The 17,150-nt window shown below is 46.4% G+C and overlaps 1 protein-coding gene across 12 annotated transcripts in view; it reads left to right on the top strand.

Annotated features, from left to right (window-relative positions):
* The window catches only part of PPIP5K1 (diphosphoinositol pentakisphosphate kinase 1), a 39,905-nt gene that overhangs the window by 14,127 nt on the left and 8,628 nt on the right, over window positions 1-17,150 (top strand). For 2 of the 12 annotated variants that reach the window (XM_088063265.1, XM_088063263.1), the window contains exons 19-27: window positions 190-413; window positions 1,313-1,440; window positions 1,921-2,035; window positions 3,424-3,531; window positions 4,787-4,903; window positions 5,185-5,349; window positions 6,465-6,555; window positions 11,583-11,705; window positions 15,491-15,553. In XM_088063265.1, coding sequence (XP_087919391.1) covers window positions 190-413; window positions 1,313-1,440; window positions 1,921-2,035; window positions 3,424-3,531; window positions 4,787-4,903; window positions 5,185-5,349; window positions 6,465-6,555; window positions 11,583-11,705; window positions 15,491-15,553 — 1,134 coding nt within the window. Of the gene's footprint in view, window positions 1-189; window positions 414-1,312; window positions 1,441-1,920; window positions 2,036-3,423; window positions 3,532-4,786; window positions 4,904-5,181; window positions 5,350-6,464; window positions 6,556-11,582; window positions 11,706-15,490; window positions 15,554-17,150 lie in introns of all 12 variants that reach the window. The other 10 variants (XM_014251294.2, XM_014251291.2, XM_088063268.1 and 7 more) reach the window with 6 other exon arrangements.

Below are 17,150 nucleotides of genomic sequence, written 5' to 3'. Positions count from 1 at the left end.
AAAACTCCTGCAACCAGTCCAGTGGCTTTTCCAGACTAGAATTCCTGTGGGTGACACAAGAATTGGAGCCCTTTCATGCTGGGAGAAGTCAGTCACAGCTGTCATTTGAAATCTCTGCAGCAATAACCAGGGTTCTGTGATTCTGTGGCTCTAGGATGTGAATGTGGTTTGGTGTTCTCTGCTTTTTAGACCTGCAGCTGTACCACAGTGAGACTTTGGAACTGATGCTGCAACGCTGGAGTAAGCTGGAGCGAGATTTCCGCATGAAGAATGGGCGCTATGACATCAGCAAGATCCCTGATATATATGACTGCATCAAGTATGATGTACAGCACAACTGTGCACTGAAATTGGAAGGCACAACTGAACTCTTCAAGCTTTCCAAAGCCCTGGCAGATGTGATCATACCACAGGTACAGCCTGTATGAGATGCCTGTGATGACAATTTCTGACCCTTTGCCTTTGTGTTTTGTCTCAATTCTCTTGCACATAAATTCCCAAGACAGCATATCACAGTACAGTGTTTCTCAGATCTGTCTTAATGTTTGTATGAGGCCAAAACTATTTATAACTTGAACTGTGGCAGGGCTGGGCTTCTGGTTGAAGATTCTGGCAGGGTCAGAGTACTGAGCAGCTGATACAGCAGCTTTTCCCTGTTCGTTGTTGTGCATCGCAGCACAGCTCCAAGCTGCATGTGTGCTACAGCAGCATTCCATCCTCCACATGCAGGATTATGGAGGTGAAGGGAGATTTCTGTGTTAAAGTTCTGACGAGTTTGTTATTCTTGTCAAACTAGGACTTGTTCAGTTTGTAGTGTTGAGTTGCTTCAGGCAAAGTTTAATTCATATGGAATGAGTTTCTGTGAGCAAGGTCCAGCTGCCCCCGTAGAGCAGAAGTGGTCTAAACTTTTTCAGTGTTGCTGGTGAGATGCAGTCTGGCTGTTTTCAGTGTAGCACTGCAGTTTTTATCTTTGCCAATAGCAGTTGTTGCTTTAATGCTCATGCCAGCTCAGGGTATAAGTTTGCATGTTGTGAGATCTGAGATTTGCTGGTGGTACTTGCACCTCTCAGCTGTTGGAAGGACACTGACAGTCATGTCCAGACATAACTAGGGTTCTTGGAAGAGTCTCAGTCGTCTGGTACCTGCTGTAATACCTGGGAAAAAAAAAGTGAAAAGTGTTTAGTGACATTTCTCTTCCTGTCCTTACTTAACCAGTGGTGCTGCCGACTGGGCTGTTGAGGTTAAGTGGCCTTTTAAGTGAGGATGTGGCAAAGAATCAGGGCTCAGGGTATCTGTTGTTTTGTTCCTGCAGGAATACGGGATTAATAAGGAGGAGAAACTGGAGATTGCAATTGGCTTTTGTCTTCCTCTCATTAAAAAGATTCAGCTGGACCTACAGAGAACTCATGAAGATGAGTCTGTCAACAAACTACATCCGTTGTAAGGCTTGTGCTGCATGCTGCTGGCAGTGGGGAGGGCAGCTATGGAGCAGTGGGTGGTTCCCATGCCAGAAGAGTGTACTGTTGTGCAAGCAGGTACTGAGCATATGCTGAGGGACCCTCCAAGAGGAAGGCATGTTGATCCTCCCAGAACTAGAAGGCAGATAGGGAAGGCACATTGAGACTTCTGACCAGAAGCTCCACAAGGGCTTGTACTCATTGTAGCTGGATGGTGATGCCTCATCCCTTTCCCTGCACAGGGCCAGTGTAGAGTGATGAGCCACTTACTATGTGTCTCCATTAGGATTCCAGAAAATTTATTGCCTTCTGTGCCCAGTGCTCTCATGGTTTGTTCTGTCCTGCTGCCTTTGACATTTCCCAGTGTGGGGTTGTGTCATTCCATTAGGTGTACAGAATTGCTAATGTCTGATAGGTGGCAATTCATTGGCAGATGAGTAACTGTGGGCTGATTTTGGTTTAGGTACTCGAGAGGAGTTCTGTCACCAGGTCGCCACGTTCGAACACGGCTGTACTTCACCAGTGAGAGCCACGTGCACTCCCTGCTCAGTATCTTCCGCTATGGGGGGTTACTGGATGTAAGTGTCCCAGCAATGCTCACAGAGTAAGCCTCCCTACTTCTTTCCAGTAGCCTTTTCCAAGGTGGACAGCGTATGTTTGTAGGTTGCCCCTTAAGCCAGCTCTCCCACTAATGCTGTCCATCAGTGATGTCTGGCCAGCTCCATCTCTGCTGTGTTTGCATGCTGCAGCTTCCTGCCTTTCTGGCTTGTAGGAGGATTGCTCTTCCTCAGTGCCTCCCTTGCTTGCACAGAGACATGGTTTCTCCAACATCTGTTCTGCTAGTTTCAGGTGAGCAGACCACCTGTCTAGGAGAATAGCAGTATGAGGCAATGGGGATGAGTGAATTTCTTCTTTACTTCTTCCTTCTACTCTTTATTTTAAGAGCTTGGTCCTGTATAGTCTTAATATAAATTTTTTAAAGTCAATAAAATCAGTTTTCTTACAGAGGGAGAGACTTGAGGTTGCAAATTCAGGATGTGCTCTCTACCAGAGTGGCAGATGACACATTTTTAGAGATTAATTCATCAAACTCACCCTTCACTTTCTCTCTCTTCACCTGCTTCCTGAATGAATTGGCATGCAAACCCTGAGAAAAGATCTGCTTTACTCCTCTCAAGAGGCTCTCTGATTTATCTTTCTGTTTTTAAGCATGGTCTGAAATGCCTTGAGAGTTTGGGCTTGCTTAGCAAGCCAGATTTCTGGTGTCTGTGGCAGCTTAGCCCATCTATAGACAGTGATCGGAAAAGTGCCTCTAAATCACTCACTGAATAAGATGCTCCCTTATTCCTTGACTCAAGTGCCCAAGGATGCTGTGTTGCCAGCACAGGGGTATTGGGCTGCATCTGTGTTCTTTGAAGTGGAGGGTTCAGTTCATGTCCATCAGTGTGGTGACTCACTCCATAGCATCATGGGTGGTACTTCAGGTGTGACCATTTCCTGGCAGCGTTGGGAGGCACTGAAGGGTGGGCTGCCCTGCTGTGCAGAGTCCAAGGGTTCAGCATGTCTCCAGATTTTTCATTCAGCATCAGATAAAAGCATTTCACTTGGTTCCTTATTTAGCACAGGTTCATCCCTTGTGCTCCTTTCTGTAGTTTGAGAATGGCTGTGTTTGGGAAGCTGCAGTGGGCTCTGCTTGTCTCCAGTCAGCACAGCACGGTGGCTTGCAGCTCAGATCTGCACATGGGTGGCAGGGGCAGCTGTAGCATCCCTCCGTGCAGCTGCTCCTCACTGCAAGCACCCCACCAAATTGCAAGGTCGTTTCTTCATGCAAGTTAAGCAAGGTGCTTTTGTCCTGACAATGTTACCTTGTGGAGAGAGAGATGATCTCTCTCAGTCCCATTTCACTGAGTGCTGCAAGATGTCTGCTGTTGCTTATCCCATGCGACTGTTTATGTGTATATATCAGGAAAACAAAGACCAGCAGTGGAAGAGAGCCATGGACTATTTGAGTGCTATCTCAGAGCTGAACTACATGACCCAGATTGTTATCATGCTCTACGAGGACAACAACAAGGTGAGAGATAGAGCAGTAGGATAGAGTGCTTCCTGCCCCCTTGCAAGGCACAGTCCTCAGAGATGAGTTCAGCTGGAAGCCTGTAACTTGAGCTCTTGCTGCTTGTGAGCAAAAACAGATGGATCATTAACACATCTGCTAGTTTTTAGTTTATGTGGGAGGCAGTGGCCCAGTTAATGCTTGTTATATGTAAGCAGAATGTCATCCTGAGCAGTAATACTGAACTTACGTAATTAATACTGACTATGTTAAAGCATTTCCTAGTGCAAAATCATTTGCTGGTTTTAAGTATTAATTGCAAGTGAATAGTAGGAAAAAATAAATAAAACTGAGTGATAATTGATTTGTATTTTTGAAATATATCTAGAAAATATCCAGAAATTCCACATCCATAAACTATTTTTTATTCTGAAGTGTGCTGATAGGGACATGTATACTGGTATCTTCAGGCAGTAAAGAGAATAATTTAATAAACAGCTGGAATGTGGGAGCTGAGGGTGGTGGCTATAACTAGGTTTGTCACTGAACTGCATGATCAGCTTCTAATGATCATCATAGTGATCATCAGACGTTGTGACTTGGCTCTGTGCTGCAGGAGGTTGTAGTGGTTGTAAGGGGAGCAGCCCCTTACCCCACACCTTATGGAGTTAGAACCTTGTATTCACAGAGCTGGTGTGAGCTTCTAATGTTAAAAGTGATCCTTGTCAAAAAATATGTGACTAGAGCTCTCTTGAGTGGTGTGGATGTGTCAGTCAGTCAAGGTGGGTTTATATGGGTTTTTATATCATTAGTGTCAGATAACTGTAAAAGCTCTGGCTTCCTTAAAAAAAGGTTAATGAAAAAGTGTTATTAGAGAGAGTTACTTAAATCTTGGAATAGCCTGACTGAAGGTCCTGGAGGGACCCGGTCTTCCCCTGTCCTGGGATGTGCTGGGTTTGCAGCAGGAGTGGGTCAGAAGGGGCTGGGCTTTAGGAGTGTCCATGTGTGTATGTATAAATAGAGCCTCATTCTGTTGTACTCCCCTGTGGCTGTTGTCCCAAAATAGCAACAGTCAGAATGCCTCAGCTGTGTGCTGATCAGGGCTGTCCTTTTGGATGGGACAAACCTGGAGCCATTCTGTTCATGCTTGCTGCTTTCCCTCCAAAGGAAGGGCCTGGGATGTGTGTTGGCCAGCACAATGGGGTTGGACCTTGACCTGTGCTGTGGCAGGATTAACTGGGTTTGGTTCTTTACCTTTCATTATGTGTGTTCACAGGACCCCTCTTCAGAGGAGCGTTTCCATGTGGAGCTGCATTTCAGCCCTGGCGTCAAAGGCTGTGAGGAGGACAGGAACATTCCCACGGGGTTTGGCTTTCGGCCAGCCTCAGCAGAGGTGAGCAGACACCTGGGCAGGAGCTGCCAACCCCAGAGGATATTTTGGCGCTGTCCTGCTCTGTCTGGCCCTGCTGCAGAAGCTTCCTTGCAGTGGGTGCCCACAGGGAGCTGGCAGGTCATGTCTGTGTCCCATTTGGGTTCATCAGGATGTCTGCTGGGACTTTGGATGCCTCCTGGTGATTTTGGCAGAGCAGGAGATCCAAGCCTGGAGCTGGTGTGGGGCAACATGGGCAAAGGCTGTGGGCCTGTAGACATGGGTGGAGTGTTTCCTTACAGCAGAACGAGGACAAGAAGGCAGACCAAGGCAGCCTAGAGGACCTCTCGAACAAGAAGAGCAGCGATGAGCCAGACTGTGCTCGGCAGAAGTCCCCACAGCCCTCCGAGCCGGTCAGCATCCAGCGAAGGTCGCCACTGGTCAGGAACCGCAAGACGGGATCCATGGAGGTAACCATGCTATAGGTGCCCTTCCTTGTTCTTGCAAAGGCCTTTTGCTTGGTTTTGGTTTCTTGGCATTTCTTTTAACATGGCAGAGTCTGAGTTGATTCTGGGAAAGGATCTGCAGAAGGTAAAGAGGGATGTTGTGGAAGGCAGACCTCTGAAACTCTTCCTTATTGAGGGAGGACAGGAACACAGGCCAGAGGAACTGATGAGGAAGAGCAAGGAAGGAAATGCTTGAGAAACACAAGCATTATTTGAATTACATGCTCTATGGATGCACTGGTGTAGCCAGTATGAGATTACATGCAACCTCACCACCTAGCTATGGTGACATCTTTGCCTTCTGTTAGACTCCAGCCTTTGCCTTTCACAAAGGCAGCTCCCCATTTCTCATTCCTCCATCACATATAAGTTCTCATGCTGATCAGGGGTCCCTGCTCACTGGTGGATTCATCCAGGATGTTTAAACTGTCAGGGCTTAGAACTGTCCCATTAACTTGTCTGGTGAAGTAGCAAAATTGATTTTACTGTTCTAATCTCTCTCCTTCCAGGCTGTTCTGTGTCACAAGGCCAGTGTCACAGTCAGCAGGTGACTGTTACCTTCAGAGTACTCTGGAATTATCCCTCCTTTCAGAGGGATTTCACAGGCATTTTTGCCATCAGTTTTCTGAACCAGAAAACAGCAGAGTTAAAGTTTGAGGTATTTGTTAGCTGTCTTCTGTCACTGTATGTTACTCACAAGGTCACCTCTGTGTGCAGCACTCAGAGGCTCTTTGTGATAGACACACACTAAGTTAAAGGGGATATGATTTCCTGCTGCTAAAGAGGGAAGTCTGTGTCCCAGGGATCTCAGCAAGAGTCTTGGGAGAAAAGGTGCTCACTACATGAGTCCCATCATACTTTTCAAATTTCCATTCTTCTACAATCCAACAAAACCTTAAAATTAAAATTGAGCATTCACTGTCACAATCCTAGCATAGGAAGCACCTCTGTGCTTCTTGAAAATGGTGATTTTAAGGGAGAGATATACCTTTCTTTACCTTCAGTTGATGTATAAAGGCTTTTGATAGCAGTGGGTAACTTGGAGCATGATGATGATTAATTACACTATGTCATTGCAGGTGCTGTCTGAATCTTCTTCTAAATCAGGAGGTTATCGCCTCTTCAGCACTTATTCCAGGCAGTCTTCTGAGATGAAGCAAAGTGGATTAGGTACTGTACCTGTCCTGTAACCAGCCTACTCACTTTTACCTTTCTATTTCCATGGGCATTAGTCTGTGTCTCCACATACACATCTGGCTTGAATTCCTTGTATGTGTCTACGTGTTTTGTGTCTTCTCTCAGTGCTCCTGTTGAGACCACTGTAGAGACTGTCTTAGTGCCTTTTGTGTACAAACTTCTCCTGCAGCTGCTAGGGGCCGAAGATGAATTTTTCATCCTTTCCAGTATGGAGCAAACTGCCTACCTGCAGGCTTGCCTCTGCTTCTATGTTGCTCTCATTTGTCACACCATTTCTCAGTTTAGTAGGAAGTGATGATTTTAGGTGAGAACTAGTGTGTTTTCTGTTCTGCAGAACATCAGTTTGTATGCAGAGCTGTTCTTTGTGTGTCACTGTTCTATTTCTACCTTTGCTTCCTAAAGAGCTGTTGTATGGAACGGATGTGTCACATACCGAGTGTTTGATAGCTCTCTATTCGAGCTGAAGTCCCTGGTCAGACATTGTTCTTGTGGTAGCCAGTGGAAGAGAATATTTCAGGGCACTTGACATTCTCTGTCCTTGATTGTTCCATTTCATGTCATCCTAACCTAAACTATGTCTGAATAGTTGAAATTTTTCCTGAAATATTTTTGCTAAAGCAAGATCTATTTTGAAACTGGAAAAACTGTCTTTGCTGTCATGAAGTTCAGAGATGGCTGTGCAACCTGTGTCTTGAAGAGAGGAGGTGATAATGCCCACGTCATGCCCACGTTCCTTTTCTTTAAAACCATCTTAGCATTGTGGCATGGCTGCAGATCTGCGGCAGTTCTGACTCGTCACTCTGTTAAATGGACAACCTGCAGCCAAAAGACTTCTGAAAGGCCCTGCTCATTTCTTTGCCACTTTTGAGCAGCTTCTTTGGAATCTAATTCTTACCAAGGAAAGGGAATTTTCTTCTGAGTGGTTAGAAAGTATCCCTGGAGTCTGCCAGCTATGCTTCCAGCCATCTGGAAAAATCTAAATAGGAATGGCTGATGTATATTATTTTCATAAAGGGACAGTAGCCTTGGCCGTGGTAATTTTTGAATGTGTTATTTCACTTATCTCTGCCTTTCCCAGTGCCACTGCGAGAATCAGCAAGCTGTGACAAGCTGCCATCCTTAGGCTTGAAGAAACCTGTGGCTATTTTGTGAGTCCCTATGGATGAATATGGGAATTTCTGAAATGGCACATAGTCAAGGAGATGCATCTGCCTGGAGAATTACTGAATACATCAATTGGTACTGCAAACTGGTTTTACTGTTTGGATGTGTGACTAGCAGAAGGCCTGTGCTGTGGAAAGCAGATATTACAGCCCTTGGACCATAGCCTTTTCCAGGTTTTTGAGGAACGCCTGTTTTGGCAATAGAGAAGAACACTGCTTTTCTACGCCTTTGTGCAGTACTTTTCCTTTACAACAAATCTGAAATGTGATCCTGGCAGGTTTAATTTCATGAATCTTGCTTCTTGTGCCTTGCTGGGAACTTGTGCTGGTTACTCTCCCACCTGTGAAACTCTGCAGGGACAAAACCCTGAATAGGAGCTGATAGATCTGATCTGTGACATAGACCTCCAGCCCAGCCATCGTTCTCTTCTCTAGAGTCGTGCAGGCATAGAAGGATTGAGCAGGAGAGACCTGTTGTACCACAACAGCTTGCACAACAGTTGATCCTGAACACAGGATATCTGTGTTTCTGTGAGGTTTTTTTTCACCTGAGGCCTGCTATGGAGAACTGTGCCTCTTTACGTGTACAAGTCAAGCTCTTCAAGGAATCTTCCTGATTCCTTTCTGGCTTGTTTTTCAGAAATCTAATTTCTTGCCCCTTTAGGATTTGAAATGTGTTCTCTCTCTAAGAGATAATACAGAACTCCAGAAGCTTGAACTTTGGCTTTAACACTTGTCTCAGCAGCTGTGTTATGAGGGGGTTCATTCAGGCACTACCTGCTGTTTCTGAGTTTTCTGAGGCTGAGCCTACCTCCTGTTGTCTGACCTTGTCAGTCAGAGCCTGGCTGTCTGTGTGGAATATCTGTCTTGGTGTAACCTCAGATGTGTGGGCATGCAGGAACAGGGAGCACGAGAGAGCTCCTGCAATAGCTGTGCCCTGCTGCCTTGGGTTCTAGAATGGTACCTCTACAGTAATGTAAAAAATGAAATTCCTCTTTTGAAAATAGGTGGCTGCAGCTTGCTTTGTCTGTGCTTTGGAGCGTGACACGTTTTTCTGGGCAGCATCAAGTTCATTGTTGTGGATTGTTTGCCATAATGTATGTGCTTCTAATTTGAGAAGCCTAGGGATGTTTCAGTACCTTTCTTTGCTTACAAGAACCCTTCAAAACAGAGTAAAACCAGCCAGAGCTGGCTGTTTGAGCAGTAAAGGTGGTGCACTGCCAGTGGCACAGAGCCTTGTGCTGAGATTCCCAGAGGGAAACCAAGAATGACTGTTTTTAAACATCTGACACATTGAATGAACATATGACAATTAAATGCACAGTAAATATCCAGCACACAAAGTAGTTTCTAGCAAGTGTTGCTACATTTAAATCCAAGTGGCCGTTGTGTTCTTTAGGATGTGTGTGTGTGTGTGTGTGTGTGTGTGTGTGTGTGGTTACTTTGGGTACAGCAGCCTTCTGGAGTTCACTGTAGACAATTGCTGTTGTCCATAAAGTCATCTTTGTAAATTCTATGCTGGCTTAAAAGCACTAGCAAAATGCCTCTCTCTGCAGCAGGAGAGCAGAAACACTAGGATATCCTTAGCTTAATGATTAACAGCACAAGGCTGCTCCAAATACACAGTCCTAAAAATCTGATGTTCCATTTTTATCTGCCAGTAAATTAATCTGTTGGGTGTTTTTTGTTGCTGTTTGTTTTTAAACCATGGAAGAGCAATTAGAGGCATCACCCTGTCTGATGCATGACAAAATTTAATTTGCATTCCGACAGATTCCAGTTCATGCTGAGTCATTACTTTGCAACACTTTAAGGCATTAGGAGGAAAATTTCTAAGGCTTATGTATCAGTGACCCTGCAGGCAAGAGTTCGTTTCTGTCTGGGGGCACACGTTTGCTAGTCTGTGCTGTGGAAAGCCACCAGCAGTGTCACAGTGGGAGAGCAGCTACAGTTCAGTGCTACAAGGACCCTTTTGGTCACCCCAGGAGCAGATGTCCTCAGCTCAGCTGGAGCTTATACAAGAACATTTCAATGCTCAGGATCTCTGTGTTTTCTCCAAAGAGGCTCTGGCTTAAGGATCTTTGCAGAAACACAGCTGAGGTCCTGAAGAGCAACAAGTGCATGTGAAGCAGCAATGTGTCCTCACACCAGGGAAGGCTGACAGCATACCAGGCTGCATCAGCTGGAGTACAACTGTCCAGCTGAGGGGTCTGGCTCTTTCCATCTGTTCACCTCTGTGAGTGCCTGAAGCTCTGCTGTCCTGCTCCCTGGGGCGTGGAGGGTGTGTGTGTCAGGATTGTCAGCTCACTGCGGGGCAGTGGAAATGGATGGGAAGCGTGGAGCACGTGGCATTGGAGGAGTGAGAGCCATGCTTGTTCAGATTAGAACTTGTGGGGACTGGAGACCTTAATGCTCATTCACCACCTAAATGGGAAGTTGCAGAGGGGACAGAGACAGACTATCCCCAAAGCCCTGTGCTGCTTGGTAGAGAACCAATGAGCACAAGTTGCAGCACAAGAAGTTCCAGTTGGCTAGGAGGAACAAATTTTTCACCCACCATGAATGGGCCAGATGTTAGACCAGGGGCCCAGAGAGGTTGTGAAATTTCCTTTCTTGGAAATATTGACAACTTTATTGGGCAAACCCTAGCAAGCTGATCCAAGTTGGTCCTTCTGGGGTGTTGGGAAAAAAGCTTCAGGCTCCTTCCAACCTAAATCATGCTGTGATGCATATTTTAGAATCAAGAGCTGCTTCCAATGTAGGCAAGGTCTCTTCCACAGTTGTGCTGTTCCAGATAAATATTGTTAGATGGTGTTGCAGGTTATTTTCAGACCTGCAGACAAGGTAGAACCAGATCAATCTGCTTGTTTCTGGAAGTCCTTGGTATGCAGGAGTATTGTTGGTTTGAGCAGTCCATATTCTCAGTACAGAATGCAGCAGCAAGACCATTTAGCAGAGAATTTACAGCCAATCAGTCCCTGTGTCTGGTCCATAATAAGGTTTTGTCTCCACTCGAAATTGCTTTCCTCAATCAATTGAAAGGATCCTCTTTCAAATGCCTGGTGTTCCCTAAATATCACACGAAGTCAAGTCAGTCTTCAAAGCACTGTACCTTGGAGAAGCAAAGCCAAAGCCCCAGGATGAGATTGCCCTCCCCCTTGCATGCCACATTCCTTAACACTGGTTAGGCAGAGTTCCATGCTGTGTGCACATCTGGTGCTTTGCAAGGCTGGGTCATGGACAAATTGCTCCTGAGCTGGAGCAGTGAGGCATGACTGAGTGAAATCTGTGAAGTGTAGGCTTGTGAGTGCACTGTCACTCTGAGGTCACTGTACTTTCTCTACTTGTTTGACTGGAGATGAATCCACATAGGCTGATCCACGGATCAGACAGTTCTTTCCTCTCCTTGGTGTCCTACACAAAAAGGAGCTTTCCAAAGAGAAAGGGCAGAAGAGCAAAGCAATGAACCTCTGTGACATGAACATCAGTGGTTTGGCATCCTGACTTCAGGATGATGTTCTGACATCAGTGTGTAGCTTTGCTGACTGAAAGGGGTGAAGGTGTTTCTCTTAGGTCAGGGCAAGAAAGCCAGATGGAAGTAAACCCCTGGATGGAGTTAGGGACTTTCCTGGTGCTGAGGTTTGGGCTACCTGCTCTGCATTTGTCACTGTGGAATTTAGAATGGAGAACATGGCCTCCCTGTGCTTCCAGGCATCGTGTTTTTTCCTGAAATTGCTTGTGAAGTGGCCAGTTCATTCTTCATCCTATGACTAACCCTGCTTTTCTGTAGTTGCATGCAGTGGATATGTGTTACTAACACCTTCCCTGCCTTTCCAGGGTCACAGTGCACCGGGCTGTTTAGCACCACTGTGCTGGGAGGCTCCTCCAGTGCCCCCAACCTCCAGGACTACGCACGCAGCCATGGCAAAAAGTTTGCCAGCAGCCTGACATACAAAGACGGTATGTGTGTTCCCTGGCAGCAGGGTGATACTTTGTGGACATCAGTGTCTCACAATGTGCCTGTGGCACAGACTTGGACTGAAAACTGTGACAGTTGAATGTGTGTATTCACCACATCTACAATGATAAATTTTACCATATCCCAAGAAATCATGATCCTTGCTAGGACAGAAAGGAGCTGACATTGTGAGAGAAGTTTAGTCTCATGTGTGGTATTGCTGGGCTCTGATTTTGGTCTGATGTTTTAGTAGTACTTGCTGTTGTGAAGGGGGATTTATTGGTTCAGATGTTTAGTAGGTTTGTCCTGGTATGGGAATCCAGCAGATCACATCATCTTGCTTACCTTGGTGATTGTGCTAATGCTAAACGAAGCTCTTTTTGGGACAGTAATCTTTGTCCCGTGGAAGGTGGAGCCATCCCAAAGGAAGAGAGATACGCTTGGGCATGGATAAGATGGGCACTAGAGTGAGGCTGAGCACACAGCAGAGTCTGAGGTAGCTCTCAGGAAGTAAGGGCAATATGCCTGAAAGGCTTGATGTGAGTTGATTGGATGAAATACCTCCACAAGGACTGGAAAATCTGGTTTCTGTGCAGCTGTGCAAAAACTGCCAGGAAGGTCAGCAAGACAATCTGGTGAAGGCATAGGGGCCAAGGTTACAAACGTTGCTCTGTGCCCATGGGTGCAGGTGCACCTGGTGATCTGCCAGCAGCACTTGGTGTCATGTGCAGGGAGCAGCAGAGGGTGGTTTTCTGCAAGGAATTTGGGGCACAGGGACAGACTGAGCTGTCCTGGAACATCTGAAGGGTGTAATGCACAAGTGCAAGTGTCCACTGTGGTCCCAACAGGAAAGACACTCAGACTCTTAAGTACTGGTTCCCATACCATTTGTTGTGGCACTGATTTGAGGAGCTCCGTGAGCAGGGTCTGCACAGCATACTCTGATCAGGTTGGAAGTCCACCTACGGTTTCCCAGCATTTGAATGGATGAATGTAAGGTTGTCTGTCTTGGATGTCTTATCTTTTTGGTATTTTAATCAATAAGAATCTGAGTGCCTTTCTTATTGGGATCATAAGGAACATTAACATTGCTGGATTTCAAGGTGGGAACAGGATTAAGGCAGTAGTTTGGGGAAGACAGGAGGTTGGTTCATCTGGATTTTTGTCCAGTTTTGAGGCAAGGAAAATGGCCTAGCAAATCAGGATGGAAAGATGTCCAATTCTCAGCCCTGTTGGGGCTGAGAATGGCACTCTGTCGGTGCCGTTATGTACACTAGCTGCTTTTCTTGTGTAAGAGAAAACTGAGCTGGTTCTCACCTCCTAAGGGCACTTCCTGGCACACAGTGGGCTGTCAATGACAGTGGCAGGGAGGGTGAGGTGGGAGTGTTCTCAACCCCACTGTACCAGTCTGAGCTGCCTCAGGTGGGCAAGTACTGGTTACTCACCGGTTGCAGAATAAGCTGATGGTGTTTGGCACAAGACCAGAGTGTGAGTCACAGTGGAGCCTCTGAAAAGGCCAGCAAAGGCCCTGGCTGCTCTTCTTTCCTGATTCTGCAAGGAGTGGGAGCCCAAGGCAGCACTGATTCTCAGAGAAAAGCATCAGAGGCTGCTCTGTGCCCAGCTGGGCATGGAACAGACCTGCTCAGTCCTGGTGCTGAGCTGCCTGTCTCTACAGGCTGTGTGGCAGGATATGTCTGCAGCAGGCTACAGGCATTCAAGGCCATGGACTCCTGCTGCATAAGCTTGAATTCAGTGACAAAGTCTCTGTGTGCTGAGATGCAGTTGTACCCTCAAGTACCTAAAATGCAGACTTAGTTGACTAGGGTGTGTCTAACACAACTCAGAATTATAAATCTTGATGTTATGCCTCTGTTTTCATGTTCCTTGGCATACCCTGGGACCCTGTGCTGTCAGTGCCTTGCTGCAGTAAGAGCATTGGGAGAGGAGGTGTCGGGGGCTTGGGAAAACAAGGAGGAAGCAGAGGGACTTTTAGCTTTTGGGGAAGGTAGTTTGGAATTGAGCCCTTGATCTGCATCTTTCTGCTTAAATGAGCACTACTGAAATGCTGAATAATGGAATTGAACCTAAACATCACTACGCGTGGTTGCAGTCAGTGGAACTACAGCTACAGCAGACTCTTGGAGAACATTGTTTCAAGACCTTTTCTACACTCTTTAGACTAACAGCATTGAAAACCAGCACATTTTTGCATGAACTCTTCAGTAGTTTTTCATAGCTGTGATGCTTCAAGGTGTGGTGTGTGGCACATAGCACTTCACCAATGTTAACTTGCCTTGTTCCAGGGAAGTTTCAAGGGCCCTTATTTCTGAAGTCTTTTTTGCTTGGAGCTGGAGGAGGGCTAAGGAACACTTCAGCACAAAGTTTTCTCAACCTCAAGCTGAGGGAAGGTCCATGGATGGTTGTGATTTCAAGTTGGCTTGCCTGAAGCCAGGGATCCAGTAAACTGGGTCAGTGCCATTTCAGTTGATGTGCCCTCAGGGCAAGGGGAGGGGTGGGTGGGATGGAGATGGTGGCCAGCTGACTGCAGCTCCAGGGCTTAGGCACTTCCAAGGGATTGCATGTGTAGGGAAGATTGCCATGCTGTTTGTTGAGTTTAAAGAAAGAAAAACAGTTTCCAAGGCTAGTACACTAAAGGAGGAAATTTCAGTGAGAGTTGGTTTAGATACATTATTTGGCCAAGCCCCTGCATGTGGCTATAGGAGCACATTGCGGGTGTGGAGCATGCATTGGTGCACTGGTGAGGGGGATAGGCATACACACCCCATGGGCTAGGGAGAATGGATGCATGAAACATGAAAGAGAAATAAAAGCATTTTCTACTATTTCCTGAAAGATCCCAAATAGCAGCAAAAAAAATTATTAGCTGGGGTCTCATATCAAATCCCACATATAGATGGTCTGATCCAGGCCATTCTTTTTCATGATAGCCGAGGAATTTCCAGTGTGGGAAAAAAAAAGAAAGTTTCCAGCTTTTCTTTTTTTTTTTTTTTCTTGTGTGTGTGTGCGCGCATATGGAGCCTAATCCATGTCCTTTAAAGCCTCTCTGTTTGCACCCCATTAGATGCACAGTGTCTGTCCTTGCACAGTCTTTCTGATATGTGATTTGTATGGGAGAGCTTGGCCTGGCCTGGGGCATGGCCAGGAGAAGCCTGAGGACCACTCTGACAGGTGTGTCCCAAAGCTTCCCTGTACTGAAATGTTTTGAGCAGAGAATTGTAGAGGCATGTCTTCATGGGTCTTTTGCTTCTTCCCTACTCAGGTGATTTACCTTTAAATTCATAAATAGCTCTGTATAGCTTGCATTAAGAGGTTGTTTTGAGCTGTACCTGTGCTGCAACTCTTTAGTGCCTCTGCAGAGCAGTGTTTGTTTTCCCTGGGCAGAGGTGAATCCTGAGAACCATCCTCCGGTGGTGCTGCTACTTGCTGGGATGTGTGCTCTGGTGGCTGCAAGCATGGCTTGGCTGTATTCTGCACTGGACTGAGCCTGGTGTGGTGGGAAGGTGTGAGTTGCTGACTGAGAGTGATTGAGAGTGTGGCTGAGTGTGTGGTGTTGGGGAGACCCCGGCAGGGCAGTGCAAGGGCTGGGGAGATGCAGAATGGTTCAGTCAGACCCACAGGCGGAGTGCTGGGTGCGACAGCAGTGCCAGTGGGAGCAGCTGTTGTGGGGGTCAGGAAGGTGAACCTGAAAGTGTATTCAAGTGTATGAAGGTCGGGGGATCCTTTGAAGCAGGCTGTTAACTGAGATGATCTGTTTTTATTTCCTCAGAGCTCTTGTCTATGCCAGCCGTAAAACGATTTTCTGTGTCGTTTGCAAAGCATCCGACTAATGGTATGTTTGCTTTCTGGATTTGATGTTCCCTCACACTTCTAACCCCATGCTCACATTCAGTTTTCTCTGCACATGTTCCTCTCTCAGCCTTCTTGTGGTTTTTTTGTGTTTGTGTATCTGGTGTCCAAACATGCTTCACCTTCCTCCATTGTCTCCTTGTGAGTAATGTGCTCACTCATACCCTGTTACTTCTCAGTGACGCCTCTGTTCTCCCCTGAGGTGTTTCTGTTCCAGGTGAAAAGGCAAAAGCCATGGCTCTGTGAGTGCTTTGCTAAAGCAGCCTTTAACTCTGTGATGACATTAAGGCCTTTCAGAAGGGTGTGGACCAGGGGGAGAATACCACTGGATTGGGGGCTGATGCCCACTCCGTATCATGAAGCATCAGCAGCTTAGGTCCTCGGTTTCTACACTGCAGATTTGCAGAATAAAAACAAGAATAGCAGTAGGACAGCTTTGTGTCACCTGGAAGGGCCTAGTGTATATGGGAAAGAAGGAAGTGCACCTGGTTTTACATGTCAGGAGTACTGGCAGCCTTATGGCTTCCTGCTGTCAAACCTCTCTGTTAGGCTGCTCCTGTGGTTCCTCCAAGCATGGTGATGTTGGCACAGGTAGGCTCACCTTTTCTGCAGACATTACCCTGTGAATTGTGTCTCTCCAGAGCTCTTACTTGTCTGCTGTTGGTGGATGGTGCTGGCTTGTGGGGAGGGGATAGCCAAGGTGCTACCTGGGATGGCATCACCTGCTTCATCCCATCCTGCCTGTATCTCTGGAAAGGCTTGGTGACAGATGTCTGACAGAGCAATTCACTATCTCTGCTCCGTGTTGCTACTTACCAGACGACCAAAGTGTGAGTTTTTGAGGTTATAGGCCACTAGCTCTGTTATAGCAGGTGCCTTGAACCAGTGTTTACTCTCCAGCTCTTGCACAGATACTTGTAAAAAGGTTTCACAGCACCCTCCTCTTGCATGGCTCCTGCTGCTGAGACAAGTTGGAACCAAAGGAGATCACTGAACGCTACCAAGTATTTCTGCCTGATGTGATCAAGGCAGCCTGTGAGTATGAAGACATCCTGCTTGGTGTAATCTGGAAGATGAAAGAAATTCAGAAGACTGTTCTGAAAATCAAAATTTTGGGAAGGATGAAATGGGAAAGGGCAGCTCACTGTGGCTTTACTGTTTCAAATAACTAGAGGGAGCCTATTCTCTGCTTGCTTGGTTTCGGATTTCCCAGAGTGGCCAACTGCTTGGTTTGTCTGTATGTCTGGACACCATCGGAGCTCACACGGTGTATGTCAGCAGGGTGTGTTGTTCTATCTTGCCTGCAAAGGTTGTACCAAGTTCCAGCCTTTCCTAAGACATGCTATAAAGCAGTTGCCCCTGCTCCAAATACAATAGCATCAAAACCCTATATGTATCATGTTTCTCCCAAAAACCAAATTAATATTTCTGATGGCAAAGTGCTTCTTAATCAAGAAAACAAAGACAGGGTCCAGCAGGTGAGAGCTCAAAGTTAGGGATATTTGATGTAGGATTGGTACTGCTTTGAGCAAGAGGGATGTTTACCCCATGAACCACTTAAAAAACTGAATCAAAAAGTG

The sequence above is a fragment of the Pseudopodoces humilis genome, chromosome 16 (genome assembly GCF_049639895.1).
Source record: "Pseudopodoces humilis isolate 2021_Gansu_Grassland_sample_001 chromosome 16, ASM4963989v1, whole genome shotgun sequence".
In the NCBI taxonomy this organism is placed as follows: Eukaryota; Metazoa; Chordata; class Aves; order Passeriformes; family Paridae; genus Pseudopodoces; species Pseudopodoces humilis.
This window is presented reverse-complemented; position numbering and strand designations above follow the sequence as displayed.